The 27,805-nt window shown below is 42.9% G+C and overlaps 1 protein-coding gene across 2 annotated transcripts; it reads left to right on the top strand.

Annotated features, from left to right (window-relative positions):
* Positions 1–1,849: 1,849 nt before the first annotated feature.
* On the top strand, positions 1,850–27,471 carry LOC110002475 (serine-rich coiled-coil domain-containing protein 2; the record flags this gene model as incomplete). Of its 2 annotated transcripts, none has more annotated exon segments than XM_065949754.1 (13): positions 1,850–2,294; positions 15,059–16,290; positions 16,383–16,550; positions 16,662–16,838; positions 17,225–17,289; positions 18,462–18,635; positions 23,905–23,995; positions 24,245–24,329; positions 25,692–25,787; positions 25,888–25,981; positions 26,064–26,144; positions 26,560–26,646; positions 27,346–27,471. In XM_065949754.1, coding segments are annotated over 12 exon segments (2,433 nt in total), but the record flags the coding sequence as incomplete, so codon positions are not given.
* Positions 27,472–27,805: the final 334 nt, after the last annotated feature.

Genomic DNA, 27,805 nt, shown 5'->3' with positions numbered 1-27,805 from the left:
TGACGAGGGGACGCTTAGCAGTGCAACAAGAGAGAGTGCTGTCAGACGGGGCCCGCCTCCCTCTGAGAGAGATTTCCTACTGTCTAGGAAAAAGTTTACATATTGCTGCTTTTTAGGTTTTGTGGGCCCTCGGGGACCCCCTACTGGTCTGGGGCCCCAAGCAGTGGCCTGCCTGCCTGTTAGCATTGCACCCATGAGTGGATGAGATGTTGGTACTGGTTGTTGTCTGAGGGTCGTTCATGTTATCGTTGCTGCTGGGATGTTGGTGAAGTGACATCTTAGATCATCTGATTGATTTTTCAGCCTTTGTGTCTGAATTATTCAATGTGGGATAGCCAGATATCATGTACAGAATAAAAGTGTTTTTATGTAACTGTCATAATGTATTTGTTGTTTACATCTGAGATCTAGTTTTGTTTTAGTCAAAGCTTCAAATATCTTTTTCTGTTCTCAAGGAGGTTTATTAGACATTCTGAGTGTGAGCTTTAGAGAATTCTAGGATTACAAAATGATCAGAAAACAATCTGGGAGTCTGGAGAGTAAAAAAAAAAAAAAGAAGTAAATTCTGCCCTCTGGTGGACAAATGCTCACAGTACAGCAGCAGCAGAACATCAGAAGAATCAGAATCAGCTTTACTGGCCATGTATGCTTACACACACAATTTGTCTTTGGTGAACTTTTCTCTCAGTGTACAAAAGTACAACATTAAATATAAACATAAATAAGCAAAGAATAATATAAGACAATAGTGCAATGGTGATTAGTGTAAACATGCTGAGATGAGATTGATAGGAAAAATTGTGATTATGTAACAGAGGGTTAATATACATTTACATTAAAGGTATTCATGTGCATGAGTAGGATAATATTACAGTATTTACATGATTAGGTTATTGAACAGCGACAGGTCTGACACTCTGTGACTGTTTAGCGTTCACCAGAGTGACAGCCTGGGGGAACAAACTGTTCTTACGTCTGGTTGTTTTGGCGTGCGGTGATCTGTAACGCTTGCCAGAGGGGAGAAGTTTGAACAGTTTGTGACCGGGGTGTGAGGAGTCTGCAGAGATGCTACCTGCCCGTTTCCTGACCCTGGACCGGTAAAAGGCCTGGATGGGGGGCATGCAGGTCAGCACTGATGATTTTTTTCTGATGGCAGCACAAAGACTGATTCAGTTTAAAGTGGAGGGATGTGGGGGTTTGTATGACTTTATAAAGATCTCGGTCAAACATTTGTATAAAGTTGTACATGCTGTAAGAACAGACAAGAAAAACAAACAACCGTTTAATCACAATCGTGCGTTTCCTGAATTAGCTGACGAGTAACATGCAGGTCAAAATCCAGTTTAAGGTCAGACAGTTATAGGTATAACTCTCTGGTAGGTATAACAACGTATCCCTTCAGAGATAAATATCCTGCTAAATAAATGAGATATGATTTTTTTGTGATAATTGTTTTATTTAGAAATGTACAAAGAAATTACATCTTATATTACAACAGTTCCCCCCCCCCACAGAGCACATACATGTATAAAAGTGCATATGTGAAAACATCAGGATCAATAATGAGATATGATTTGATGTAAATATGAGGTCAAACAGTCACCTTAAAAAGAATGTTGTACTGGACAACGTGCTGTAAATAAATACATTTACAAAAAAATGTTTATATTTATTTAAAATAAATGTTTCAGTTATTATTTACAACAAATCATTGTCATCACAATGTCGTGAAAATTGTGTTTATTAAGAAATAGTTTGGTGAAGAAAGGGTTATGTTTACAGTTGGAAGATGACGTCATTGTCAGCTGTGCAACGCGCAAGCGCTGTCCGCGTGTACGCGTGTGTGTGTGTGTGTGTGTGTGTGTGTGGATGATTCAGCAGCTCGTGCAGCAGTCAGACACAGCAGCTCGTCCTCTGCACATGTGCAAAGACGGATTTTACGCTAAGAAAAGCGTTTGTGTTTTGTTTGATTTTAATAACATTTACAGCGAACAGTTAACCCGTGCAGGTTGTATATCTGAGTCGGAGACCCCGTAGTGTTCGGCGGTGTTCAGTGCTCACAGGCCGGAGAGCAGCAGCGGGACTCTGCTCCGCTCCTTCGTCCTTATCACGGCTCCGGTTGGACTTTATCGCCTCTAACGGGACTTGTATCGCCTGCTGTTTATTCCTCAAACTCTCTCTCCTTGGATTTAATGAAAACATCTCCTGTGTGACACCCGGCTGCCTTCATTCAAACACCTCAACGACACGAACATTTCCGCGTTTTGACGTCTGATGCTCCGTCGACCCGGCAGGTGAGTTTCAGCCTCTCACGACACAGCGCTGATTTCCTCACTTTAACATATCCAGGTAACATATAAAACGATGATTATATACACGTTATACTACATACATGATGTGTGATTACAATAGAGGTGAAACAGAGACAGAAACAGAGACAGCTCAAACTGAGAGCTAACGGCGGTTTTAATGGAAAATGACGGTTAACTGAAAACACTGCGTTAAAGGGGCGATGCTAAAGCTAAGACCTGACAACATGATATGTTAGCTCATACAACAATTAGATAATATACATATTAAATAGGGCAACACATACACACATACAGCCTAGTTATAAGGGAATGACTCTGATGTTTTGTTGAAGAAATGACTCACAGTAATGAAGCCTTGAGAAATACACAAAATAGTAGTGACGTCATGATTCACTCAGATTAGGGACGATATGGACCAAAACTCATATCTCGATATTGTTCATCTGAATGGAGATACTCCATCGATATGTATTTTATTAACAGTGAAAACACATGAAAAATAAACTATCTGTTTGTGAATTTAAAAAGTAATATTATAAAATAAAAAAGTTCCTTAAATCCAATAAAAGAGAGAGAGAGGAGGAGCAGACAGTCATCATCATCAGTGAGATGAGAAGGTCACCTGACACCTCTGTAACGTTATGTTAATGCAACATAAACTATATCCGTATTAACCATGTTGTCTTACCTTCTTTGGAAATACATGGATATATTACCCAGCCCTAACTCAACTCACGGTACGATTCTCTCACAACTTATTTTACAAAATGTGACAGTAGACAAATGATGACTGAGAAAGAGTCCATTCCTTGTCAGTGTGTTTTGGCCTTTTCATGTTGTTTTTCTCTCAACAAGGGCAGGTGATTGGAGCTTCTCGTTGTGTTATTTATTAAACGCTGCATCATGTTGGTTGTGTTATTTGTGTAGTTCCTCTTCTTCTTGCATTATCTGCACAGTTTTTGTCTCGTCTGTTATCTTCTCACCTCTTTCACTTTCTGTCTCGGGGAAGCCAAAATTCTGACGCTCACCATATTAATACAAATCATTTTACAGAGTAAAGATGTGAATCTTGACACCTTTGAATCAATTTAATCCAAGTTGTGGAAATTTAAACGTGCCAATACAAATCCGATTAATTGCAATTAAAAACATGAATAGTTTAAGAGACATTTTTAAAATTTGTGTTACAAAAATGATTGGAAATACCATCTGAAAGCAATACATGATAAATGTTATTTTAGGTAACTTATTAAGTATGATGTGTTTCATTGATTGTCCTCTTTCCGTGCTGATGATAGATTATCATTCATCTGACAGATAAATAATCGGCCAAGTGTGAAAAGAAATACCCATACCCCAAGCTGAAGACGTAGAAAGTCTTGTTTTGAGCGACCCAAACCAAAAAACCCAAGGATATTGAAACAACAACAAAAAACAAAACAAGGAATCCTCAATTTTAGGAAGTGAAAACCAAAATATTTTAGTATTTGTTCTTCAGAACTGGCTTAGCTTTGAGGTGTTGGTGGTGGAACGATATAAGTCTCTGACCAACAGCAGAACTATGTGATGAGTTCACTGACTTCAAGTTCATGTTTATTGTGTTTCTGTCGGTGTGTATTTTCATTTCAAGGCAGTAAAGTTGTGTTTAAGTGTCTCCAGACTGAGAGAAAGAGAAGCTCAGTATTTGACTGAGTTCATGTGAGGAATGCTATCAATGCTAACGACTGTTTCAGTGTACGTTCTGCATTTCTCACATCTTTCACCACAATAATCCCCTTTTCTAAAATTCCAATGGTTTCTTTGTTATAATCCCAGGTTGGCGTCTTTCCAGTGATTACTGTCCATTGTGTCCGATAACAATTAGCTAATGAATCCACGCAGCGCGGCCCATTTCATACTCTGTTAGATGTGGACGCAGGAAGAGGGGTCGTTGTTGGCATCTCAGAAATAACAAACGCATCCACAGTTAGCAGGATGGTCTCAGCCCGCGAGTGGTTGCCATGGTTACTTCTTCTTTCTGCTTTTTGGTGGATTTGTAAATTTAACTGTGTGCATACCGCCACCTGCTGTATCGGAGCGATGTTACTAATTTGAACGCAGACCAGCGGGGGAGAAGGGAGGGGGGCGCTATCGTGCCTAATGTGAAAACACCCTTATTCAGCTCTTTGTGTCTTTCCTGTAGAAATGGTGTCACTCAGTCATGCCTGGTTCTCTCTCTTTGCCTTATAGAACATCATTCAGTCCTACAGATCTTTTCTTTCTTGTTGTCTCTTCAGGCCCCTTTAACTTTGTTGGTTCCTCTGGTACTTTAATACTGCAGTCCTTCACACCTGTTGATCCTGGCTTGTTTAGTTCCACCTGCAGTGAGTGTTTTATCTGCCAGAAGAACAGAAGCTGGGTCCTGAGGGAACTTGCTGACACTGTGACTGATCCTTGTTTTAGTCCTTGACAGTTTGGCGGAGGTCCAGTTCTTCTTCCATCTGTCTCTCTCTTTCTGATGTTTCCGCCCTGCTGCACTTTCTCTGCTAACAGATAATTCATCCTCTGGCAGCTTGAATCCCCGCTGAGATTATGAATCTTCAGCAGAGGAAAAACAAGAAATCACAGGATGGAAAAACTATCTCAGATTTTAATTTGACTTGTTTTATATCGTCAGTCTTTGTCATGTTTTTCTACATGTTCTGGTATTTTTTATTACCAGCATACTGTAACCGTAAAAGCAGTTTTCCCACACCAGGATGTAGACTGTACCCAGCCCCCTAACTGTAACTGGACCTTGAATAAAGGGATTCATTAATTTGTGTAATTGCACAAGGCCTATAATTATTTCCGATACATGGTAATGTTGGAAGAAGGCCTGCAGGATAAAAGAAAATGTGCAATGTGTGATTGCATTGTCTTCTAGTGCAACACTGATTAGAAGTGCAGTAAAAGAACAAGAATGAATGTGTTTATATTTATCTATCTGTATGGATTGTGCATAGAGTTTAGAAACAAACAAACAAACAAAATAAAGAAAAACAAATAAACTAAACTCTCAACCATTTCACTTTGAACTCCTTTCACTGAAGAAGAAAATGTCTCTCCTGCAGCATGAAGGTCCAGCACCCGAAAGAAGCCTGCACAATCACTGGTCACGCTGCATTTATTTCTCCTGCTGCATGCAGGACCTGATTGCCAGGTGAACCCAAATTACTGCTCTCTTCCACAGAGATGGGCGGAGCACCAAGTTGTAAACAACACAAGGAAAAGAGAGGGAGGGGAGAGACGACAGGACAACAACACCAACACACCACAGCCCATAACACACATACAAACTTGATTTAAATTTGATACACTATCCACAAACATTATATCACAATACATAGGTGTATTGATATTTTCTTGAAACTCTATTCTGATGAGACTGTTCACTGATGAAACATGGTAAATATGACGCAGAGGGAGGATATGTTGAAGAGTTTGGGTCCAGCTGATCAAAAATGAATTCCTCCAGATTGTTCTTGAGAACAAAAACACTGTAATGGATTAATAATTTGTGCAGCAGCAGTCAGAGTAGGGAATTCACTTTTATTTTGTTCACATTTCTCCCGGCTCTTTTTCTGAAAAACAGAATTATGCACATTCTCCTGCAGCTAAGATGAATATTTAAAGGCCGTTAACTTCCTGAGAGGGCGCTTTGTTTTTGCCCAGCATGGGAGGACAAGCAGGAAGGTCAGAAAAGCATTAAATATTAAATGAGATGCTTTGTTCGATGTGTCTGCAGGCCTCATTAATCTCTGTGGTTTGTTGGTAAGAACACTTCCAGTTTAAAGCAGAATCATCAGTTAGCTTCCCGGCTAATGATCGGAGGCTTTCTCTCTGCTGACTCTTTGCTTTAATGACGTAGAATTACTGACCTTTCTCCATCACTGAATCTCTTTCTCTGCTGCTGATTCACTCGTCCCTCTCCTGGTAGCTGACTCCCCCTCTTTCTGTTTACCCTCTCTCTCCGTCTTTATGACTCTTTGTTTGCTCTCTTTCTTTATCCTCTCACTGAGGCGGAGGTGGGCTTACATTGCAGACAGTTTGTGAGGAATTTAAATTATTTGCTCTCTACAGGATACAAAAAGATTCAGTATATCGTATATATGTCAGCTGCACAAAGAGGTCACATAGCTAAAAAAGATTTGGTGGAACAAGGGAACTCAACAACAAATAAAACATTAAGAAAACCAAACAAGTTATGTTACATGCCAACAGAAACCCTGATTCTCATGCATGGGCTGCCACAAATAAATGGGGCAAACATTAACAAGCTAGGTGTGATGAGCACGGACACATTTAGCTGCTAATTGTTGCTAACATATAATGAAATAAAGTTCTAATGTGGAACTCAGACTTGTTGGACGGTCTGTTATTCCAATAAAGCTCACAGAGAGACAGATTATTAGTCTGATATTTACAGGAACAAATCTTCAAAAGGCTCCAACAGCACAAACACGGCCCAGAGGTCAAAGTTCAGAGACTGAATCAGCTGAGGTGACACCTAACAGCAAGAAATAAAACTTAAAAAAATAAAAACAGCCTGTCTATTTGTCATAAATAGAGGAACAAGCTATAAAAACCAAAACTGTTTTTGTACCAGGATGTAAACATGTTTAAAATTTTAACATGGGGCTCTATGGGGACTGACTCACTGCAGGAGACAGACTCTAGTGGACACTGGAGGAACTGCAGCTGTAAAGTTGGACATTTTAACATGGGGCTCTATGGGGACTGACTCACTGCAGGAGACAGACTCTAGTGGACACTGGAGGAACTGCAATTATTGACACACCTGTATTAGATTCATTTGTCAGCCTTGGAGATTTATGCTCGATGAATTCAAGTTTTAATGCTCTAAACTTTTTCATTTAAAATAACAAAGTTTTTGAGAGTTTTTAAAAATGATCGTCCTTTAATCTTTTTCTGTCTTTATGTTTTCTGATCTTAATCTCCTCTGCCCTGTGTTCATGTATTTGACTCCCTGCTCCTGTCTTCTCCTCAGTGTGTTGTGCGTCGGATGGATAATTGATGTTTCCTCTCTCTGACTCTCTGCTGATGGTTTTGGTGGCAGGAAATGTTTGGTGAATCTTCCGATCTTTCTGACTGGGCGGGGACTGTCTGAAGTGTTTCCTTTCTCTGATCAAATCATCCCGGGCAGATGATGCTGTTGTGCAGCCACTTTGTGGTGAGAGGTTTTCTGAAGCACACATCTCTGCTACAGTACTTCCTTTAACGTCATTGTCTGAGTTTTTTATCTTCTAAACCTCAGCCAGACTAGGTGCTTTGTTGAGTGGCACCTAAAAATCGGTTTTATCAAAACTTGTAATTTAAATTCTTGCTACGTTATAAATAAATTAAATCCCTTCAAGGAGCTTTTAACCACTGCAGAGTTTCTTGTAACTCAGAAGAAAACATTCAGGTTCACTTCCCCGCAGCGGGGTTTTCTTCTTGCCTGCATCCTGCGTCAGGCGTAAAATGAGAATAGTGTGCTGAACTTTTCTCTTAAAGGCTTGGACTCTGGATTTCCCCTTAGGATTTACATTGTATTAGCTGCATTCATGTACAGTTGTGATGGAAAAACTGGCTCTCAGATAGTCGAACAAGCTGCAGGATTTTCAGGACTAAGTTTTGTGGATGAAGCGAGAAAGGATTAGCGGGCAGAAGTTTGCCTGTTGGTCGGGAGTGTTGGTGCAGAGCAGCAGAGAGAAAGAGCTGCTTTGTGGCAGATTAATGATGGTGCTGGAGGAGAGGGGGGTGATGGTGGACTGAGTGAGTGGAGGTCCACAGCTCCCTGCACAACAGGGATGTTGTCTGTGCCAAGTTGCTATGAAACCAGAGGGGCAAAGAGAGGGGGAGGGTAGCGGCACTAAAGGGCTCTGAATGACCCTGGGGCAACATGTCCACCTTTAACTCTGTAACTCCTGAGCTCAAGATGAGACGATGAATTCACACAAACTTTTGTATTAACTTTTTATTTTTAGCAAAACAGGAAAACTTGTATTTTTATAGGGGCTAAGGTTGTAAACATTTCAAAACGTAAAACATTTTGATATTGTGTTTTAAAACTATATACTCTTGTCTTGAAGTTTCAGATTTTTTTATTCTGATGGTTTTTTGTTATAAGGTTATCATCATTTTCAGGACTTAAATTACTTGATTTACCTAACACCAGGCGTTAACGATATGAACAAAGATTCTTAAAAACAGAGGACCTAACACTCTACCCTGAGGAACGGCACTGTTAATATCAATGACATGCAAACACCTGAATGAACAAGTGTTGAGTAGAGACGAGAGGAAATATCTTAAACTCAGTCATCTGTGGGAATGAAAAAATATAACACTATTATTACACAACCCTACAGTGTGTGTTGGAGGTGAAGTGGTTAGTCCCTGTGTGCGTGCGTGCGTGCGTGCGTGCGTGCGTGCGTGCGTGCGTGCGTGCGTGCGTGCGTGAGAGAAAGAGAGGGTGTTTGTTGGTTGGTTTAATGCCCAACAAGACAGGGCATTCATGCTGTGTGTGTCATAAACGGCCTGAAGCAGGACTTTGAGTTAATGTGTGTGTCTTTATGTTACCCGATAAAGATGTTCTTTTTTTGTTGTGTTGTGCTCATACAGGATTCTGCAGGTACTGATATTGTTCAATTTTGATGAGCATTGTATCAGAGTTAAAATTCTGGTATTCGAACAACAATCAATCAATCTTATTTGACATTTTAAAGAAGGTTTTAACTTACACCCTGATAAAATAAATCCTGTGTGTTGATAGCTTGCACGATTTGTCTGTCTGTTGTTTTCTGGCTCGAGGTACTGTTGAGGTATTGTCCCCTTGTTCACATTTCCATCCACCTCTTTTATCATATTCAATTTGTGCACTAGAAAAACCTGAGCGAAAAGTGCTAAAAAAAACAATTTTAATTAACTGAAAATGTGTGCTGCTAACGTTAGCCACACTCACTAATTCAAATTACGTCATTAACCTGCAGACATTTTGTGATAAACTGTGCTCATCTTTGACTGTTTTCTGAGTGTTTTCTTACCTTTAGACTAGTCGGTTAAGACTGTAAGATTTTCTTGCACAACTTCACCAACTACCGAGGTGCGGGGATAGTGAAAGGCTTGAAAAGGTCAAGAAGCTCCAGCAACACTAGTGTGTAGCTTAACTTTTTATTACCTTTATTAGACTGATGTTTTGAGTCCCTGATGAAAGCCACAAGCCGAAACGTGTCGCTGAAGCTTTCTGACCTGTTTAACCGATCAGGAAATTAGTTCAGCTTGTGAACTTCTGTTTGGTGTTTCATGCACACCTCTCTGTAAAAAGCCTTCCCAGTTTGTTATTTCCTTCCTGTGTGAATGCGTACGTATGTAAGCTAACTGTGAGCATCCTGATGTCTGGAAAAACCTGTCCCTCACTCTTCATGGATCAGATTTCCCCCACGTCCCGATGACACGCTCGGTCTGACAGACGCCTAAACACACCCAGCGTCCAACCAACAGCCATGAATAATACAAACCCAGCACGGCTAAATGTGGAGTCTCTATTTAGGAACAGACTGAGAGGGAGTCAAAAAATAATTTATGTCCTCGACTGGACGGAGACACTGAGGACTGAATTTCACTCCATGTATAACGTTAATGATGTTTAAATGAAGAGCAGGCTGCTTTTAGAAAAATATCTTTGTTTGACTCATTTCAGAGTCTGCTGGACAATAACTATTCTCTTAATTCACATTCATATCAAAGATAGCAGTCTGCTCACTCGTTTCCAGCCTGATTAAACATTTAAAAATTAGACCAAACTTTAGATTCTTAATGCAGCAGCATTGCAGCGTAGAGAATAATGAACAAATACAACTACCAGCCAATCCGTGTCTCTGTGAGCAAAAACATTTTGATGACAATCACTTTGAGAACGCAGCTTGTGGGTGTTGATGGACGAGGGAGCACGGAGCAGAGCAGACACTCAATGCACACATATCAGGTGGAAGTTCTGGGTTAATCTTGTTGCAGAAATCATTGTTGGGGAAAGAGATCTGGCTTTCATGAACATTTGGCACTTTACATAAATTCATATTTGCATCAAACCCTTTATGTACTGTAGAGATGCTTTAACAATGCCTTGAGCGAAATGACCCGTGCATGGTGTCTTATGGAAGATATTAATAGTTCTCCGACTATAAAAACAGCATCAGAGAACAGTTTATTTCCCTCTGCTGCTTCTCATAGATAAAGGGAACTCTGTTCAGAGTTCAAAGGTTCACATGTAACGTAACCACACACGTGAGGACACACTGGTTTGTGTTAGCGCTCTGCAGACTTTGACAAGAAGAGGGGGAAAGAACTTCAGATACTTCAAACCCAACAAAACAAGGGATTATGGTTAGACAGAGACAAGTTGAAAGTCTAGACTGAAGTTGCTCATCCTACCGGTCCTTCCTCTTCTTGATGTCCCTGTTTTCCTCCTCTCACCGTTTCAGTCTCTACCTGCACGTCACCAGAGGACGGAGATATTCTTGGCAGAGGGCAGAGTAACACAACCTCCTCCTCCTCTCTTTCCTTTTCCTTCCCGTCTTCATTACAAAGCTTCTACCATCGTTTAAGACCTGATCTGTTTGTAAGAACAAGTGGTCTTGAAATCACGAAAAGCCTGAAAAAAAATCATCACCACAGCCGTTTTTTAAAATCTTTGGGTCTTGGTTGAAAAAGCAGAGAGAACTCCCATGATTTCCCCAAGCCTCTACATCATCTTTTTGTCATTGTTTTGATTGAGAGCCCCATGGTGGCGGAATTTACATACTTTATTACTACTTAAAAGTACAAAATAATATTATTAGTGTAGATTGTGAAAAAGAGGGGACCTAAAATCGAACCCTGAGGAACACCTGTTGACCTTATTGATATGCAAGAATAAATTACCTTTGATTTATTATTTTAGTAAAAGTAACAAATTCCATCTCTTGATTCAGCTCTTCTAGTTTAAAGATCTGCAGTTTGTTTTTAATTTTGAACGTTGGTAAGAGTTTTATTTTGGACTTTTAGTCATTTAATAGAGAAATACTAATTGTTACTCAAAAAGGTAAATGGCTGATAATTCAAAAATGAAATCTTTGTTTGATGAAAACTTACTTTGGGGTTTGTGAAAGGGGCCAGAAAATCCAGTTGTACATGTTTTTAAACATTTCCGAGCTCAATCCCAAACCTTGGGATCTTATTTTGAAGTAACTTCTATTTGTGGCATCTCTGATTCAGGCTGAGGGCAGCAGCCAGTCGATTGATCTGGTTGCCATGGATTTATTTATCATTGATTGATAATGAAAGGGATCCCTTTGCCGCTGTTGGACCTGCTGGAGCTTTGGCCGGCATGCTTTTTTAAATTTTCACCCTCCCTGAGCCCATTTTACATTTTTAAACCAATCAGGCGAGGAAACACACACCAGAAAACGTCCTCGCCCTCCATCCTCGACATGGGGGAAGATTAATGGTGTCCAGTTTTCTACACACAGCAGGGTCGGTGCTGACCATCTGCTCTGTCTCTGGTCCATCTGTGAGTTTTGCTCTGGCAGCTTTTAGCCCTTTCTCAGTCCGAGGGTGTGAATGAAATCTGAGCTCACAGGCTGTGGAGAGACTCACCTGAGAGCCTCGAGCTGTCTGTCAGGAGACACACAGAGAAAGAGAGTAAGGCATGTGCTGGATTTGAACCCAGACTGCCCGCTTTGAGGACCGTAGCCTCTGTACATGGGGCAAGTCAACTGACCACTATAGGCCTGCGTATTTGTGCAGACTGTGCAAAAGTTTACCCGCAAATTTTTGTTAATAAAAACAATAAATTACCTAATATAGGGTGCTTAGGACTTCCCTGGGATAAACTGTAAATGTAATAACTGTAAGGATCTCAGATGGATGTGGTGACCTTTTTGTGGCTTTCTGGCAGACAGCCCTTGATTCTTCTCGGATCAGTGAGCGGAGAAGTGGAGCGTGAGGGCATCGAGGACACACTGTGTAACTTAAATGGATGGACAGCAGAGGAGGAGGAAGATCTAGGGATAATAACAGGTTAATGGAAGAGGGGGGGTCGAGGTCAGAGAAGGAGGTCAGGGATGGAACATAAATGAGGATAATGTATCAGGTTTTTGTCTCTGTTTTTAAGTGGATTTTCTTCCTGTAAAATTTGGATGATTTCCACTCCTCGGTCTCTGCAGATTTTAAAGAGATAAATTTAGCAGCAGGAAGGCGGACCACAAAGATATGGCTTCATATCTCTCAGCCTGTCAGTCCATCAACAGCAAGAGTCCAGCTTTAAGAACAAACCAGAGCTAATGAATAACCCAGTTTTATGGCTCACTGGTGACGTTTTGTAGTCGACAGTCTTAAGAACCCAGCTGATGTTTGAAGAGTGAAATCACAGGGAGGACTTGAGCTGCTGTAGACAGACGATGCATCTCTGACTCTGCAGCTGCCGAGGGGAGTTTAAAGCTCTGCCGCTCTGTTTCCTGGCTGCTCGGCTGTGAATCCATTAGTGAAAGTGACTGGTAAGCACGCTACAGTCCGAGCTGGAGTCCTTTTATTGATATGGATCAGTCGATAACATGGGGGACAAGGTCAGGACACGTAAGCAACAACGGAGTATCTCTGGACTAAAGGTCTCACAGTAAATCTAAAGTCACACTGAGGCGTTTAAAAGCCGACATAAGTCTCCTTTCTCTCTGATCTCTGACTTTGATATCTTCTCTTTGTTTCTGCAGACGCTAACCCTTGTCTTATGGGCCTTACGGGCCGGGGCAGTCTTAAGGTCTTTTTTTTTATGAAGAAGCCGTAGAGGCTCTGTAAAAATCCGGGGGCTCAAGCTGAGAAGACTGAACCCAGAAACAGAAGAGCATGGAGCGGTAGTAACACACACACACGTTAAAAAAAGACGCAGGCGCTCAGGTGGACACAGGGCTTTAATCGAGACTGACTGCAGGTTTTTGTTGTTGTGATGAGTCTTTATGTTTCTCCTGTGGCGGTGACACAGCAGAGAGGAAGTAATGAGTCAGCTCGATGCAGCGTTTTGCAGGTTTTCTCTTCCTCTTTAGAGCTAGTTGAGAAAGACAAATATTAAAAAAGACCGTTGTTTCTTTGAATCTTTGTAAAGAGATAAGGGATGATGCTGCTTGGTTTCAGTGGGTTCTGTCCTTGTTTTGATTCATTTTCTTTACATCAAAGGATGAAAATGATCTCTAATCTGATATTTATTCCTCTTACATCTGTCCTGAAGTTGTGTCTTTTTTTTTTTTTTTTTTTATCTCTGGAGCCCTGCAGGATGTGCAGATGATCATTTTTTATATCACAAGTTTTTCATTCATCACACTCTGCTCTCTTCTGTGAGAGATAACCACGTCAGCTGTTTCTAGTCAGACCTCCAGGGGAAGCTTGTGATGAGGGGTACGGTGGCCCTGGGCGGACAAATGACAGAGGAGGTTGTGTTTTTTTGGACTTTTCTGTGGCACAGCATCAGCAGGGCCATGTGCTTCGACCTCAGGGCGGAGCGGAGAGATGTGATCTTGTTTTAATGTGGATTATTTCGGTCTGATGAGAAACAAAGAAATGGATTCCAGAGAGGAGTTTAAACCTTTTTAAAGTCTTCAAATGTTTTTTGTGGGGCGCTGATGGCATAGTGGTTGGTCGCGCCCCATGTACAGAGGCTATAGTCCTCCAAGCGGGCGGCCTGGGTTGGATGTTCAAGTCCGGCCTGTTGCTCATCTCCCACATGTCTTCCCCACCTCTCTCTCTTATCGTTGTTGTTTACCCATGAACAGGAAAAAATGTGAATTTTGTTCACTGACGTTTTGAAGGTTTGTTGAGACAGACGAAGACTCTCTAAATAATAACCTACAGCTATTGAGTCAGCAGACAAGAAGCACCGGCATAAAACATGTGTCACCTCTGCAGGGAGAGTTCAGACATGTGTGTTTGTGTCTGTTCCAGTTGGTAACACATCCATTAACTCACACGCACGCACACACACAAACACACGAGCACTCACACACCGTACCTGTTCTAAAAACAATCAGCTGCTTCTGCATTACAAGACGACAAGATAGTGATCAGACAAATGTTATGTAAATAGACACACCCGTCACATCCTGCAAGTGTGGTACCTGCTGCAGCAACACACACACACACTCAGACTCCTGCTTTGGGCTGCTTCTGACACACACAGCATGAATGCCCCATCTTGTTAGGTATTAAACCAACAAAGACACACCCCCTCTCTCCCCCTCACACACACTTACAGCCTCCACACACACACACACACACACACACACACACACACACACACACACACACACACACACACACACACACACACACACACACACACACACAGGTGAGACAGGATTTAAACTCTGAGGCGTGTGAAAACAAGGCGGGCTTGTTTCAGGTCTGCATGGCTGTGAGCCTGTTTGATAATTTAAAGCAGTTTTGGAAATGAACTTTTTAAAAGCATGTTAACGTTACTTTAACCAGTAACTTTTATTGTAAAGAACTTAATAGAAATAGAAAGTGTTTATCAACGAGTAAACGTAGCTTTAGCCAATCTCATTTTTGACATTGATGATTTACATCCTTTGAGCTCAAGTCAGAGCCTCGGACTTCTTTTAATTATCTTAACTCAGGACAGTTGGTCGACCCGCTGAAATGGTGATGCCATTAATCTGTATTTTCTCCTTCCTCTCCAGCTCCTCCTCCTGACTGTCTCCATGGTGAAGTGGGCGGGGTCTGATGTCAGCCCCTCCTCTTGACAACCCTCCCACCATGCCCACCATGGTTTCTCGGCTGCCCAAATTCGGCTCACGGCCTAAATTAGACACATCTTCTAACGGCGCTCAGATAGGACCGCCCCCAACTGCGAGCAGCTTCACCAGCAACCGCCTCACCAACGGGTTCTACCACCACCCCGGCCCGGCGGGGGTCAACGGCAGTTTAACTGCACCCCCTGCTTCTGTAAAGCAGAATGGATTCCTCAGGATGCCCACTTCCTTTTCCACGAAATGTAGGAAAGAGAACGAGGAGGATGGCGAGCGGGAAACGAGGCGAGGAAAAGGCGGGAACAACGGGCAGAATCCCTCTGTCAATCACGTTCATCAGTATTATTCCCAAAGGCAGCAAGTGTCGCCTGTTTCGTCTCAAAGTGACGCTAAAAAGTCAACCACGATAACCCCTGGAAAGGGGCGTGGTCTTGGCCATTCTGTGACATCATCACCCTCAGTCCAGTCTAGAATCAGGACACTTCCTGTCTCTAAAAATGGATCTCTCGGTTCCAAGCCGAGCGGAGCATCATTGGTGCAGATAAACGGCAGCAAACAGAGCCTGATTGGTTTCTCTGGATCTAAAGCACGAGATAGGAAGCAGAACGGTTCTCTGAGACAACCTCAGATGTTTACTCGTCCTGCTGGTCCCAGGCCAGCGTCTGGTCCCACCTCTCGATCAGGTTCCCCCCTCGAAAAGAAAACGCCTGCTAACCGCTCTCACTCCAGCGACAGCCTCGGCTCGGCTCAGCCCGTCCAGCTCACGGAGAAGGATCGTCTCCGATCACGTAGCCTCACCCAGGTCAGACGGCAGCCCTCCCCCAACCTCACCCCGTCCTCCACCTCCTCCTCCTCCCTCTCCAACAGCTCAGCAAAATCCCCTGTCACTGTCCACACACCTGAGGGCGGAGCCAGTGGTGACGGAGTCAAAGGAAAAAGTTCTGTAGCAAAGACGGGGGTCAGAGTCCCCTCCCTCATGCCACCTTCTCACTTAAAAAAGCCCCTCCTACAATACCACAGCCCCGCCTCCAAGCCCAGTGGTATTAGCTATAAGCTATCACGCCCGTCACTCATCAAGCAGTCCCGCCCCCTCAGGGTGACCTCAGTCAATGAGCTGGAACTAAATCAGATCCATACACCTTCAACTGCTGAAAACAGCCCAGGTATGAATGATTGGTTAAAACATGAGGAATCAAACATTTATGATGTCATACCATCTGTTTAATAATAAATGTTTAACTCTGCCTCCTCTCAGAAACTAGCCCAGAGGCTCTGGAGACTGAGGGGCTTTCTGCAGAGCCTGTGTCCCAGGGAGAGGTGTCTATTCTGGGGGAGACGCTGGAGGACATGTCCCTGTCGTCCAGCTCGTCTCTGGACAGAAACGACACCAGTCAGGAGTACATGGACGACTTTGACAACCTCGGTAAGAAAAGATGCAGGAAGTATTTCCTACTATTTTGGTGGTGATAACTATGGATGCTGTAAAGGGTCAAAACTGTGAATACAAACGATCTTGTGATCCTTGTGTTTGTAGGAAACGGAGGTGTAGGCATCCTGCTCATGTCCACAAAAAATGATGAAGAAGACTCAGGTCTTGACCAATCATGCGCCAGGTTTGATGACGACAAGTCGGCTGTTAATGGTGTCACCAAGGCAACAGGACTGTGCTTCCTGGACGATGGTGTAGACTGGACGGGGATGAGTCCGAGTGGTGAGCTTGGATTACGATTACTTTACAGTTTTTTGTATTTATTTTATTTATTTTATCTATTCTTTATTTTAGCAGGCAGGACCAACTGAGACCAAGGTCTCTTTACCAGGAGTGCCCTGCATCAATACAAAAATAGAAACAGCACAAATATAAACATATTAACAGTTAACAATAATAGCATCTAGACACTGAAACACATATTCACACATGTAAACCATGTTCATTTAAATAAATTCACATTGTGAAACAGTTGCAATTTCCTTCCCGAGGTAGTTTGGACACAAGGTCTTTAAAAACGCTGAATGAAACAAGAGAGGGCAGCAGTTTAGGAATGGTCTTCAATAAACAGGAGACACTTTTTAAAATAAAATCTGTTTGATGTCCAGGTGAGCGCGGGGAACATCGACTCCCCCATCGGAGAAGGACCAGTCAGTCCGACTACCATGAACAGGTAAGATTTCCACCTTCCTACACATGAACTTGTATGAAATAAAGAAACAACAATAGGATACAAAAAGTTTTCAAGTTATTCCAGCAGATTTCTTCAGCCACCAGCAGCCGGTTCCCAATATATTGCGTCATTAACTTACAAGGTGACTACCTGATTCTCAAGGACAGGTGCCTAACAGTTTAAAGGTGCAGCTGTGACAGTTTTCCTCTGAACTCCACCCTGGAGAGTCTGAGTGACATCATCCTCATTGTTCACAGGGTGTCAACGCTTCGCTTCACAGGGTGTAGACGCTTCGCTTATCAGGGTGTCGACGCGTCACTTCGTCATCCAAACATATTTGGTGATCCTGAATCTGGACTGAAGCCCTGATTGTGGTTTCTGCTAAGAGAGGAGGCTGTTTAACTAATTCATATTTTAAATAATACCCACTCCATCAGAAGTCCAAGGAGCCTCAGTGTGAACGTTTAATTTACACATTCTGTGTGCAAACTGCGGTCATTCAGCACTGCCCACTAAACCGCTGTTCGCTGCCACTGTAGCCGATGCTGCTATATCCACAGTGGTCCGTCTCCCATGCGTGCCAGCAGCACTGCCACGCTCTGCTTCGTTTCAAATACGGAGCAAAACCGTGAAAATCGGCTGTGAATAAGAAAAGGTTTTTCTGTTTACCAAAGCAGCAGCTTGAACTGCATTTCATCTAAAAAATAGTCTAAATGCACATTTTCTCAAAGTTCTGAGCTCTTAATGCGATTAGCACAGAAATTAAAAGAATCTCAAACATCGACTCTAGAGAGGAGGAGGTGGGGGGGCAGACCGCTCTCTACAATGTTTAGAATCTAGACTGCAGTACCCATTTTATACACTAGGGGGCAGAGTTACATACTGCTCCTTTAGGATCAGGAAGATCAGGGTGTCTAAATCTCAGATAACCAGCCCAGCAGTACATAAAGAAAAAATGTAAAAAGGATTTTTGATATAGTTTGATATATTTTGAGCAGGAGGCCAGATGGAGTCTAAGGAGAGTCAAACCGTTTGCTTCTATGCTGTTACCTTTTTCTTAACCGACTTCTTTCCTGGAGATGCTCGAGTGTTTTCTCCGCGGCTGTTTATGAAACTTTCAGAATAAATGCAGAAAAACAACAAAAACTGAAAGCGTCTCTGTCCTCCTGTAGGGCGGTTCTTCTCTGGACCTGTCCCCCTCGGACAGCTGTGGCTCCGGGGGTACCTACATGTGGGACGAGGAGGGCTTGGAGCCACTGGGGGTCGCCATCACGAGCGCCTCAATCAACACCCACAGCAGCACCACCCATCACATCGGGAGCTTTGACTCAGACCTCAACAGCATCGTAAGTGGTGAACCTGAATCTGATAAAGCTGATTTTGTTCTAAGAAAAGGAGTTTGTCAATAGATATAAAAAGTGTTGGTTAAAACTAAAGGCTCTCTGTGGAGTTTAAAACCTCCTCAAGTGCTTTGGAGCTGTTTGTCCTTACAGGAACTCTCTGCAAACAAACGGTCTGCAGTTCTAAGACCCGATTCTGTCCGCTTGTCTCTGACAACAAAAAACTCCCTGAAGTAGGACAGAGAAGGAAAACAGAGAGGATGCTGCTGGAATATTAAACTCATGTCCTCCTCTGTTTGTCTCCTCTCTGGTTTGTGTCACAGAACGTGAAACACATGAAATATCTTTCAAACAAATAACTGAGGGCTGTTTGTAGCCAAACGATCTTTGTTTTTAAAAGAAGTGAGAGTGGAATATTCCTGCAGCATCGTCTCCATCCTCCCTCTCTGTCCTGATTGGTCTCAGCTTTGACTTTAAAAAAAACTGCAGAGAAGATTAGGTCATGTGACTGCAGAGAACAAACTGATCCTCAAACGGGCAGAAACAGGCCGAACAGAGGAACAGTAAATGTCAGAGCGGAGCGGCTGTTTTGAAGTCGGCTCCTGTTGAGCATTTTTTGAACCAGTCTGAACTCGAGGTCTCTCTGCAGAGCTGTCATTATCAAAAGCTTCTGTGATGTAACTATCTTCATCATCCAAACCAAAGCTCCTGAATGCAACACTCGAGCCGTGCACACATATGCACTCCTAAAGATTTTCAGGAGGAGTGCCTCTGACTATTTAGTTTTTTATTTATCTAAACGTGAAACAAACAAAAACATGATTTTTAAGTTTTACAACTGATTTAAAGTCAAATCTTTGACCTCTGATTAAACCTTATTTCAGTCCTCTTCATGGAAACGAATGTATAAAAGTGTTCAATATGTCTCCTCTCAGTATTCATCTGACCCTTTTAGTGTTTAATAAAACCTGTAAATTAATCTCAACAGACGTGCAGACTGAACGTATCTCCATCGCGACTAATCCGACTTGATTTGAGGGCTTAAATTATTTAAAAATTAAAACATCAAAGAAGGTGTGAGTCTCAAACCTCACCCATGTTTAAATAATGAGCTCCAGAAGGTCACAGAGATCAGACTTCTTCCTCTTCAGGTTTCATTCTCAGATTCAGGACTGTTACTTCTTTATTTAGCTCTCTGGGTCCCTCATGTGTCTGGTTTGTGTATTACAGCTGCTCCTGCTGCAGTTCTCAGTTTACTCTGGTCCAAAATGTACAAGCAATGACGGTAGGAAAACCTCCCTCAGGGGGCCCCATCTGTCAGCACTCACTCATGTTTTCCTGCTGAGCGTTGGATGCATTATAGCTGTGAAAAACTAAGGAAGAGGACATGCAGGAAAGGAGCCAAAGGTCGGATTCAAACCCGGGCCGTCTGCTTCGAGTTCTTAGACTTAAGCTTTATTTGTCCCAGATGGAAATCCGGTCCCACAGTCCACCCAGACAATGCAAACATTTACAAACAACCTACAGATGGAGTTTATCAGAGACATTAAATGATACTTGACAAAGATGACCGCTTGCACACTGGCACCCTCGTGTGGCCTCTTTGAGCAATGACACCCAAGGGCAAGATGAGAAGCACGGTTTAAGAACAACAGCAATAAATAAATAAGTCAATAAATACATAACCAAGATATTCTAGGATGCACTGCCGTCAAACACCATACCTCCACACAGTAACCTTAATTTTATTCTCCTAACATCTGAAATATGAGTTTGAGACACATGTAAAACATGGTTATATGCCCCCCTTTCTCTGGCCTGTACTCACTGTAATCGTTTTTGGTGTAGTTTTTCTAACTGATTGTTTGTTGTCTTGCAATAATGAGATACAAATTGTGTGTTTACATGTTTGGAAAACACGCATAAAATCCTCTTTTTTTCTTTTTGTGCTTTCCTCTTATTGTAACGAGAAAGACAAAGCTGGACAATGAGACATATGAGTCCCATACAGACACTTTACATTAACTTGTTGATTATTTACAACAAGCTCGGACAAGAGTTAAAGAGAGAGACGTACAAATTCAACAAGTTAAAGGGGATTCTTTAAAGGTCACATATCCTCCTCCTCCTCTTCAGGTTAAATAAGTCTCAGAGCTCCTCAAAACATGTGTGTGAAGTTTCTTGTTCTAAATCCACTCTGATCCTGTATTTGATCATGTCTATAAACCCCTCTATTTCAGCCCTGCTCAGAACAGGCTGTTTCTGTGTCTGTACCTTTAAATATGTAAATGAGCGGTGTCTGACCACGCCCCCTCTCTGGAAGGTCTTGGGTGTACTCGGTGCTTTCTCGCTCCATGTCCTATTGTTTACGGTGAGAAGGCAGACTCAGAGGGCAGAACAAACACCTAGCTGTGGGAGTGTCACCCACCTGGGGGAGGGGCTACTGCCCTTTGTGATGTCATGAAGGGAAAATCTCCAAACGGCCTGTTTGAGCACACATTTTCTGAAAAGTGGAGCAGGCAGAAGACAGAGAGGATGGACTTTTCTCATCATTGGGGGGTTTGTAGACGGACTAGAGACACATGTTAGAGTTAGAGGAACATGGAGAAGAGGATATTATAGAATATATGACCTTTAATATTTTTATGTAGCATACATTTATTCTAACTGCCTCCTGTTCAGGACACTTAACACCCTTTGTGAATAATGTTGATGGGGTGTTAATGAGCTCTTTCTGTCCTGATGTGGCCTGTGTGTTAACGAGCTGAGCGATCGACTCTAACGAGCTGGGAGCCTTAATGACGCTAACGAGGGACGTTAACGAGCTCTGAACTGATGTGTGAAGACTCCCTCTAACCTCTGAAGATGGTACAGTGTTGGCCTTTTAGTAGTGTTTGTAAATGACCTGCGTGTGTGTGGGGCTGTTACGCACTGCAACAAATCAGACTGTTTGTGTCTCAAAGTCTGAAATCTTACGAAAGGTCTCTGTTGTTTCTTTCTTTGTGTTTTTCTGTAAGGAAAGAAAATAGATTTTTGTTTGTCGGTGCAGAAAAGCTCAGTGAAGTGAGAAAGCTGTTTTCTAAGAGTGTGTGTTTCTGTGTGTGTAACTAAAACATTGATCGGTGCAGAGGCTGGAGCAGAGAGGAGTGCAGATGGGAGGAAAGATAAAGAGAAGAAAATTAGGAGGAAGATGGGGCGAGGGTGACGAAGGGGAGGAGAGACATCATTTAAAACATAACTGAAAGAAAATCAAATAAAAAAGCATTGGGTACAAGTTTTATCGCCACACATTTCTGTGAAAAACATACGGTCTGATTCGGATATATATGCCGATATCTTTCTTAGATCTGTTCGATCTGCAGAGATAGATACATTTAGATAAACACATTTATTGCATCAATCCCTCAGTTATCAAACACTTGTGGTAAAGATTTATAACGGAGACACGATGGTCCCTCAACTGGAAAGTAACTGAGCATGTAAGTTCATCACTGCTCGACACTCTGGAGAGTGATGATGCTTGTTGTAATCCATGTAGCGCCCTCTGCTGGTGACAGAAAACTGCTAACCCTCATGCATCATTATGGACATTTTTGTCCATTTGGTCAAATGTTTCATCTTCATCTGGTCATCATTTTGTCTGTTAGTGCATATGGCACCAGTTTTTTAAGAAGGTCTCTCTCTTGACACATTTTTTGGAAGTGGACATTTTTGTCCTTAATGACTTAAGAGGGTAGTAAATTAAACTGATGCCTGAGGGCTAGTGTAATATATCCATCCATTATCTGTAACACATTGGAGGTGATCCCAGCTGTGATTGGGCGAGAGGTGGGGTTACACCCTGGACTCGTCACCAGCCAATCACAGAGCTGACATATAGAGACAGACAACCAGACACACTCACATTCACACCTACAGACAATTTAGAGTCAGCAGTTAACCTAACGAGCATGTCTTTGGACTGTGGGAGGAAGCCTGTGTGTCATCCACCCATCATGTCTGACCTTCATACACGAGGATGAGCTGGTCTTTTAGTTCTTTATCGGGTGTTTGTGCGACGCTGAACCCGTCCTTCATGCAGCTGCTCCATCCTTACAGAAAGATTGAATTATTATTTTTGTGCTGTTGTGTTCTTGTTCAGGGATTTTATTTTGTGAGCGCACAAGGGCGACAAACACTGAGCAGTGTGTGTCTGAGTCGCTCTCACCTTGGAGAAAATTAGAAATAAAGTGGATAATTATTCAGATATTCAGATGTAATCCATTCCCTGTTTTATTAAGTCTTCTCTGTCCTTCATGTAGAACGTGACAGACATAGAAACACAATCCACCATCTGCTGCCAATCAGTGATGTTCAGTTTGTTTCCCAGAACTCCTTTTAACATTTGTTTTCTGAAAGCTTTTTTTCTCTGTTATGTGGACTGAAAAAGATTCTTAAATGTTAATCATATTAAAGAAGAGAAGACAGGAAACATGAACAAAAGCATCTCTCTCTCTCTCTCTCTCTCTCTCTCTCTCTCTCTCTCTCTCTCTCTCTCTCTTTCTCTCTCTCTCTGTCTCTCTCTCTCTCCCTCTCTCTCCCTCTCCCTCTCTCTTTCTCTCTCTCTCTCTCTCTCTCTCTCTCCCTCTCTCTCCCTCTCCCTCTCTCTTTCTCTCTCTCTCTGTCTCTCTCTCTCTCTCTCTCTGTCCCTCTCTCTCCCTCTCCCTCTCTCTTTCTCTTTCTCTCTCTCGCTGTCTCTCTCTCTCGCTGTCTCTCTCTCTCTCTCTCTCTCTGTCTCTCTCTCTCTCTGTCTCTCTCTCCCTCTCTCTCCCTCTCCCTCTCTCTTTCTCTCTCTCGCTGTCTCTCTCTCTCTCTCTCTGTCTCTCTCTCTCTCTGTCTCTCTCTCCCTCTCTCTCCCTCTCTCTCTCTCTCTCTCTCTGTCTCTGTCTCTCTCTCTCTATCCCTATCTCTCTCTCTGTCTCTCTCCCCTCTCTCTCTCTCTCTCTCCCCTCCTCTCTCTCTCTCCATCTCTCCATCTCTCTCTCTCTCTCTCTCCCCTCCTCTCTCTCTCTCCATCTCTCCCTCTCTCTCCCTCTCTCTCTCTCTGTCTCTCTCTCTCTCTGTCTCTGTCTCTGTCTCTCCCCTCTCTCTCTCTCTCTCTCTGTCTCTGTCTCTCTCTCTGTCTCTCTCCCCTCTCTCTCTCTCTCTCTCCCCTCCTCTCTCTCTCTCTCTCCATCTCTCCATCTCTCTCTCTCTCTCTCTCTCTCTCTCCCGCTCTCTCTCTCTCTCTCTTCAGGACATCTTGAATAACCTGGAGTCTTGTGATCTGGACGATGACGACCTCATGCTGGATGATGACCTCCCAGAAGACGCCTCTCTGCACAGCGGTACGTTTCTTTGTTGGTTTGTTACAAGGTCAGACTTCCAGAGTGCTGCCGAGGCGCCATTGAGCAAGGCACAAACCCCAACAGCTCTCTCCACAGGTCCTGTCTGTGCATGTGTGTAAGGTCTCTCCCCTCAGGTTTAATAAAGTCTGTAAAATAAATATATGAAGCTGATTCATCAGATGAAGCTTCTTCGTCTTAATGAACGCTTTCCCCTCTAAAGCAGCTCCTCCTGTTTTTATCCCGCTGCAGATGGAGAAGGGATTTCCCTCATGGCTCAGTGGAGGAGGAGGCAGCTCTGCTGGGGAACTCAGGATGTCCACAATGACAATGAAAGGTGAGCCCTGTCCTGGTTTCACCTGCACTATCACATCCTCACTGTCTGAGGTGAAGTGAGGCTGCTTATCCTTCAGGGACAGAAAACTCTGTGAAGGAAGAGGAATATATGAAAACATATTCAGATTTATCAATAACACTGCTGTAGCGCTGCCAAAGATTCAACTGTCTGATTAAAACGTCAGCATGTGAGGAATCAGAAGTGAGGCAGAAAACTTTGAGAAAATGTTAGCTCTGAGGTGTTTTTTGTTTTGTTTTTTGTTTTTTTTAGCGTTGCGCACGATGAAGTGACAGACATGTCACAATCATATCAGAATTTATCTAATGGCACAAAACTAAAGTGGGCGGGTGTATTGGACAGCTGGTAGTTATTGGTGCAAGAGGTCCCAGTTTGTAGATATGCTTTTACAGTGATAAAGCACACTTTTACATTTGATTGTAAATTATTCCGCAGACCCCCAAGCTATGGTTCGTGGACCCCTGGGGGTCCTGGGACCCCACTTTGAGAATCACTGATGTAGAGGGTTAAAGCCGTCTGTTGAAATTCTTGGTTTCATAACTGGGAAACATGGTGTGGATTTTAGCGCCCTCTGCAGACTCATCCTGGGATTACTCCAACATACGTTTACCTCATGATCTGAAACTTTGACCACTTTCAGTTTGGACATCCAGTGAAAGTCATTGAAGGGTTTACTTCAAGACGATCATTTTTAAAAAGCAAATTACAGAACAAGATCCGGTCTGAAGGAAACTTTTGCTCCTTTGGATGACTTTACACAAATCCTGCCTTTGAGCTGAGTGTTTCTGTGGATTAGTTCTTTAATCATGTAACAAAGCTTTTATAAATGATGATGGGTTACAGTTAAATTGACAAACACTGAGCAGCCTTACAAACAAATATAGAACAAGATTCATGACTGTAAGACATTAAACAGACAGGAAGTAATGAATCAAAGCAGATCGCCCACAATCATAAACACATCAGGCAGAATGTCTACATCATCTTAAAATCAGGAAGAAACAGAAGATACTGATGATCGTGTGTGAGAGAGAGCAGTCGTTTGTGATTACTGGTGTATTGAAATATACTGTGTTTAATGGTATAAGCTGAGTGTGAGGGCTTTGTGTACGGATTTCAATTTATTAAATATAGTTATTCATTATTAATAATTTTAGTAATTAAGTAACTCATTTGAGACTGATTTTAGTGATAGTTTGGTTATATTTCCCTGATTTCAGGGTGGTGCCCCAAGAGTTGATGAAACATAGTTTAATGATATTATTATTTATATTAATAATAATTAAATATAATTATTAAAGAATATAACCAAAGTTGACAACATGTGTCTATGATTCCCTTCAGTGATTTCCACTGCTACAAGCTGACTGAGGATCCTGGGAACAAGAGGACGGACATGACTGGGGACGGAGATCTGATTCTGGACCTCTGTCCTCCGAGGTGATTTCAAACATCTTCAGTATTGATGTGCAGTAAATCCAGAGCTCGATTGTTTACATGAGGAAGTTTAAACTCTGGTTTGTGTCCTTCATCCCGTCAGATCTCCTGGTTTTGGTCTCGACGTGGAGGAACTGGCTGAAGACTGTTCAGCCGTTAGGTCGCAGCTGGAGTACCTGCAGAGGTTACTGCTCCAGGTGAGAGACGGGAGAGAGGAACAACACAGAGACAGTGTGAGATACCAGAGAGGTTAACGTGTCTCTGCTGTGTGTTGTTCAGGAGGAGGACGCAGACGAGGACACTCTGACCACGGACACTCTGAGTCCAGAGAACGACTCGTCCCACAGCTCAGACACTCAGGTGAGCGCCTTCTCATCTACTATCTAACTATTACAACTCTAGAGCCGGGCGCACACTCCACGATGATGAGCTGATTGAGACCACTGAGGCACAACGCCCGATCAGCTGCTCCAGACCGCTCGGAGGGATTTCTGCCATGTTTGATATTTTAGGTCGTACGTCTGCACCGCACTCGCACAGTGAGAGCAGAGCCACGAGCCATTTCATGATTCATACTGTGTGTGTGTGTGTGTGTGTGTGTGTGTGTGTGTGTGTGTGTGTGTGTGTGTGTGTGTGTGTGTGTGTGTGTGTGTGTGTGTGTGTGTGTGTGTGTGTGTGTGTGTGTGTGTGTGTGTGTGTGTGTGTGTGTGTGTGTGTGTGTGTCTGTGTGTGTGTGTGTCTGTGTGTGTCTGTGTGTGTGTCTGTGTGTGTGTAGGTGCAGGCCCTCCTGCAGGAGGTGCAGCAGCTCAGAGAGGAGCTGAGGAGCAGAGATCGAACCATCGCACAGCTCACAATGCAACTGGTCTGTCTCCCTCTCTCTCTCTCTCTCCCTCTCTCCCTCTCTCTCTCACTCACTCTCTCCCTCTCTCCCTCTCTCTCTCCCTCTCTCCCTCTCTCTCTCTGTCTCTCTCTCTGTCTCTCTCTCTGTCTCTCTCTCTCTCTCTCTCTCTCTCTCACTCACTCTCTCTCTCTCTCCCTCTCTCTCTCTCTCTCCCTCTCTCTCTCCCTCTTTCTCTCTCTCTCTCCCTCTCTCTCCATCTCTCTCTCTCTCTCTTTTTAGCATGTTTACTTTATAACTGGTCAAAGCTGGTTAGCATGTTAGCTTCATGCTATCATGTTTGGATGAAGTTAGGAAATTAGTGACAGAAATTAGATTACAAGAAAATAAATGTGGAAGGACAGACCATAATAATAATGAGTCAGATAATAACAATATGAATTACTGTATTCAAAATATGAGTTCAGCAGCTAAACAGTTCAAACTGTTTGAACAGGGCAAAACATTTCTTTAAATCCATTTTATATCACCTGTAATCGATCCGTCAGCTCAGACTCTTGTTACCAACAGTTAGTGTGATTGAGATTTAGTGAAAAAGGATTTTTAGATATCTGAAACTTACCTTTAAGTAGATGTTCTTCATGAACTCGGCCTTTCTTTAAACTTAAAACGATGCATTATCTGTTGGTTCGTTTGTGCCATGTTCCTGCTGTGTGTTAGCAGACTGTTCCTGCGGCAACCACCAGATGTCGTTGCCAGGAGACCTCAGGAAGGATGGATCGACACACGCAGACGAGCGCGACGGAGAGAGAGAGCGTGGCCTCGCAGACGCCGTGGAGAGAGCACACGGTGAGAACACACACTCGGACATAAACTCTGAATCCTAAATGATCCGTCGTCGTTTTGAGAGCTTCAGAATCAAAACGATATTCAGCAGGCGAGTTTACTGATGTCTTCTGAAAGGGATTCTGGGTAATGTAGTTGTGTACCTGAGGTCGTCGCCCCTGCTTCTCTTTAAGCTCCTCTTTTTTTCCTCTAAGTAGTCATTGTCCCTCATTTCTTCGTCGCCCCCCCCCCCCTCTTTTTTATAACCTCTGTGGACGTGATGAATCAGCTTCCTGTCCTCCTCTCTGGCTCCTCCCCTCCATCTGTGCGTCTGTCTGTCTCTCCTCAGGCTCCTCCT

Source organism: Labrus bergylta, chromosome 21 (genome assembly GCF_963930695.1).
Source record: "Labrus bergylta chromosome 21, fLabBer1.1, whole genome shotgun sequence".
NCBI classification, from domain to species: Eukaryota; Metazoa; Chordata; class Actinopteri; order Labriformes; family Labridae; genus Labrus; species Labrus bergylta.
Note: the sequence above shows the minus strand (reverse complement) of the source record. Positions and strands in the feature narration are given on the sequence as shown.